The sequence below is a fragment of the Gekko japonicus genome, unplaced genomic scaffold (assembly GCF_001447785.1).
Source record: "Gekko japonicus isolate JY-2015 unplaced genomic scaffold, Gekko_japonicus_V1.1 scaffold1034, whole genome shotgun sequence".
NCBI lineage: Eukaryota > Metazoa > Chordata > Lepidosauria > Squamata > Gekkonidae > Gekko > Gekko japonicus.
The window spans coordinates 599029-603921 of NW_015161983.1; the positions used below are offsets into that span (position 1 = coordinate 599029).

Sequence of the window (4893 nt, forward strand, 5' to 3'; positions counted from 1 at the left end):
TGGGAGGGTGGGTAGTGAAGCAGTTGGAGACCCGGGTGCCGCATGACGGAGTGAGCTCCCGTCTCTAGTTCCAGCTCCCGCCAACCTAGCAGTTCGAAAGCAAGAAATTGCAAGTAGATAAATAGGTATCACTTCGGTGGGAAGGTAACAGTGTTCCGTGCACCTTGGTGTTTAGTCATGCCGGCCACATGACCACAGAAACATCTTCGGACAGTGCTGGCTCTTTGGCTTTGAAACGGAGATGAGCACCACAACCCTAGAGTCGGACTCGACTGGCTTTCAAGCAAGGGAAGCTTTACCTTTATATGCATATATATTGGCACTTCAACAAGAAAATATTTTTAAAAGCCTTTAATGGATTTAAACAAGAACGAGTGTGTTCTTTTAAAAAAGGTACGCCATCCGTTTAGGAGACTCGCAGCCAAGCTATCCACTCATGGAGTTGCAATATAGGTTCCAGAATTTTTTTAAAAAATGTCTCCAGAGAGTGGAAGAGAAAAATTCATATTTGCCTCCCTTCCTTCCCTTTAGATCTGTATGACTTCAGAGCAGGAACGTGATGGCTTTATCAAAGTGTGCAGTGGGAAGAAAAAGGGCTTTGTCCCCCTTGACGTCTTAGAAAACATCTGATGGTTGCCCGCTCAACCACTGCAGTTGTGACGCTTTGCCGGCAAGGCCCGCCTGCCTTCTCTTGCACTGTGTTGACCCAATAAGCCGTCTTGCAGATAACCAGGGGAATCATGAGGCAACGATCCATTGATATCAGACGTTTAAGCCGCTCTTGTGTCCGAAGAAGATAATTGAGCATTGAGAAACTGGTCCCTGGGGTAAGGAGCCGGAAAAAAATGGTGTGTCAAGTTTTAGGGAAGGGTCAGTTTGCTTTAAAAAAAAAATATTCAACTGGATGATTTCTCCAAGCAAAGCTGCTTACTGTTACCCTGTTGGACACAGACAACCATGCAATTCCACACTCTGTTCCTGTGTCTTAAGAAAACCGTGTGCGGGTTTTGTTTTGTTTCTCTCGTTGAAGTGTGACAGGATGGGGAAAGGTTCCGACTTCTTCTGTGTACTCCAGTCTGATGCTTGATGTTTATTGTGTGAGTCTGGTCCTAAAATGTTGTCGATGGTATTAGCAAACGAGCATCATGTTTGGTTCTGATTTTTCAGTTCTGTGAGTTGCGCAGCCATCAGTCTGAGGAAACTTGCCATGGTCTGGACTACTTTCTCTGTGGATTCTGATGTACAATACCGTGGCACGCTTGTACATCCTTTGATTTTACCGATATACAAGGCAACGATTTCAGCACACTTGGATGTCAATGCTGTTAAAACAGCAGGTGCACCGGGGGGGGGGTTGGTTCTGTGCAATCTAAGTCAGGAATTGCCGGATCTACATGAAAAAGAAAAATACAGAGAGAGCTAGGAACTGGATTGTAATGCTAGAGAAGTTTTCTATTTTTCCGGTACGACTATTTAAGTAGATTTTATATCTATATATACATATATGTATATAGCATGATCCTGTTTATATGGGTAAGGAATTCCCTTTCACAACGAAAAAGCAAATTATAGGAAGAAACAAAAAACATATTGACTGAACATATTTATGAATGAATGCAACAACTGAAAAGACAGGAGGTTTAGTGATCCCATCAGGCTGCTATCCGCCTTGGAGCTAGGGATGTTAAAGCCCAAGTTGGCCGCAGAGGGGTAGAATTGATGGCACTAAAGCCAAAGTTTCATCTGCTGTTTCAGATTTCTGCGTTAACCCACAAGGCATCTTGATTCAGGGCTCTGCCCTTCTGCCTACATCAAGAGGCCAGTGGATTGTTGATGAGGCTGTTCAGCATCTATTGGCCTCACTAGGAACACCACCATGTAAAGATATAAACTGCAAAAGGGAACCCTACTGTTGCCAGACGTTTTTTTAAGAGCTCTGACTTCCTTCTCTTTTGTTAACCAATTATGCAGCATTTAAAAAAAAAATCAGTCTTTAAATATGCTTCTAAAATCCGCAGATTACTTAGGGGGGGTGAACACAAGGGCAGGGGAAATGGGGATGCTATGGTTGGGGGTGACTCCCCACATAGAGTTTGTGCTCCAATTTGGCATCCAAATGAGAGCGAGTTTGGAGCATCCACACAACACTGTCCCCTAATCCTCAACTGCCCAGGTTCTCCTTTGCTTTCACTGGCTGTTTTCTCAAACCTGCCCAGGTTTTTCCTTGCTTTGACTGGCTGGTTTCTCAAACCTGCCCCAGGTTTTCCCTTACTTCGATTGGCTGTTTTCTCAAACCTAGCTTGATCCAATCTTTTGGAAAAGATTACAGGCAGTGTGTTTGCAAACAGGAAGGCGGCATCTATGCAAGTCCTGCCCACGTTGGCGCCCTTTCTTTCACTCAACCTCTTCAAGCCAGCATTCCTGCCAGCATTACTAGAGGGGTGTTGTTGTTGTTTTGCAAACTTAGCTTTTTGAAACAGGTAATCGCTGTGTGACTAGAGTGATTCAGCAATTACCAGTTTTAAATACTCCCCCCCAAAACCCTCCGGTTACATGGAGGGGGGGGGAATGGCCATGGGGGGCTGAGTCAAACAAAGCGTGGGGAGTGGCCGTGTGGACACTCTGCCGCCGCTGCTGCAAGTGGCTCTGCATTCACAGTGGCAATTAGAGCCCCCCGGGCAATCATCACAGTGTGGAAACAGCCGAGGGCCCCTTTCGTATTAATAGACTGACCTTTGTTCCAACCTACGGCCTCTCCCTAGGAAAGTGCGTGTGGCCCATGGAGCTCAATGACTCCTTAGCATTCCGTGGAATAAAGTCAGCAGCTTCCTTGGATACCCTTGTTCTGAGAAATGCATTCCAGTCCCCTTCAGTCCTCACACCTTGCCTTGTGCGCCAGTCTGTGGCTGAATCCCGGTTTGCATTAGCGACCCGAGATGGTGCCGATGGGACGTTTGAAGTCCACACTTTGCCTTCAGCAAAAGGGCTGCTGTGTCTAACTGGGTTTTTGGATTTCAGATCTGCATCCCACATCTGCAGCTCCGTTTGCCTGCATGGAAATCCTGAGTGCGTGCATGCCTTGTTAGAACCAAGGGGCCTTAGGGGAGCCCAGAGCTGTTGTTTCTGATGGATTTTGCCCCCCTCTCCAGTTAATTACATGGATAGCAGTAGCAACCATTCTGTCCGTTTTCTAGCTCTCGTACATGTAAATAAAACCACCCTTTCAAAAAAATAAAAGTTTCATATCTGGGGTGGTAGGAATGCTGGAACCCTTTATTATATGGCCTTTTTTTAATACAAACCAAAATTAAATGACCAGTTTTGCAATTCAGTTCATTTTGCAAAGGGAAACCAGCAGAGTCAGAAATGAAGATCCTTCATAGCAAAGAAGGAGAAGAGCAGAGATCTTATCGACCCATCCTGCTGTATACCTTTGCTTTATTTGAAATTCACTGGCCTGGCATAAAAAATGATCCTGAGATGCCTGCGGAAGATCAAAATCAGTGCTTGGTTAGTTTCGCTTGTTCAGCAAAGACTAGCTGAAAGCTCTACATCCATCCATATGTGCTACGGTTTACTTGAATGCAACATAACTGTGATTCTGTCCTATTTCAACTGCTTCTGTTGTTTTGATTTTTCCTTCAATCCTGTCTCATAGGACAAAGCTTAATGATTAGTTTCAATTCACAATGGCCTTTAATCAATGTCTCATTTCTTTTGATACTAAGCAATAAAACAATAAAGTAATTTTTAAGAGACTCCCTAGGTGAATTGTCGTATTGTTATAAACCAATTCAAGCTTCTGTTATGAACAAAAGCATTTATCCTTTACTAATATCTGATTGTGAAACCAAATATATTAGGTTTTGATTCCTCAAAGAGAATACTGCCTTATAGCTTTGAATCAACATCTTTATCTCTGTTAAACTGTGGATACCTTACAGGAATGATGTTCAACCCGTGGACCATGGAGCCACACCTGCTGGATCACAGGCACTGTAGACCCCCATTTTTATTCCTTTTTTAGGGTTGCCAGATGGGGGCAGTGGCACTGTTGTGACAACATCAGTTCCAGGTTTTCCCGGTCAGTAACTCTAGGAATCACCAGAAACTCTATGGTTTTACCATAGAGATTCCTAGAGCTATCCAACATCACTTCTGGGTTTTCCCCAGAAAACATCATCACACCAGCAATGCTGCCTTTAAAAAAAAACACCTCACTTGCCACTGCAGGCAACACATGTGAGAATACCCAGCCCAGACCTGGAGCTTGGCAGCCCTATCTTTTTTAGAAGGACCAGCTGCTAAAGCACATCTGTAGAAAGCAAAAGAACCATCTGCCTGCTGCCAGCCTTTGCACCCATGCTGAGAAGAGAAACAGCGTTGGTGAAGACTCCTTTTTCGCACGAGCAAAATGTGTTGAAGAGTCACAGGACTCTGATGTCTCTTCTGATGCCCTGTGCTTGCAACTCATTCAATCCCTGCTGCTTCCTATGGGGTTGAAGGTGGGTCCTTGGTCTGGAAAAGGTTGAAGACCACTCCCTTGAAGCTAATTCACATATCCCAGCCCTCTCCAAAGCATGTTGGAGAGCCATATGCACACACACAGCCAGGCAGGACTCAAATGGAAGTAGCATTTATATAAGCCAGGATTTCCACATGGGTGCTGTGCTCCACTTGAAAACTTGAAAAGTTATGATGTCATTACAGGAACTGTACGGAAAATGCAAGGGGATGCGGCTGTTTGCAGAACAAAGTGCCTCCACACGAGCATGATATCTCCAGAAACCCAGCAGCATGCTCCTTGTAGCTGGCACCCCCCAAGAGCACACATTGGAGCCACAAGCTCAACAGCATGCAGTCCCATTCCAGGGCAACTGTACAAAGGTCACC

At 44.9% G+C, this 4893-nt stretch overlaps 1 protein-coding gene across 1 annotated transcript in view; it reads left to right on the forward strand.

Annotated features, from left to right (window-relative positions):
* STAC (SH3 and cysteine rich domain) overlaps positions 1-1298 on the forward strand; it is a 97787-nt gene extending 96489 nt beyond the window's left edge. The window contains exon 11 of the mRNA XM_015429787.1: positions 532-1298. Within this exon, the coding sequence (XP_015285273.1) occupies positions 532-630 (99 nt within the window). The 3' untranslated portion in view covers positions 631-1298. The remainder of the gene's footprint in view (positions 1-531) is intronic.
* The last annotated feature ends 3595 nt before the right edge of the window (positions 1299-4893 follow it).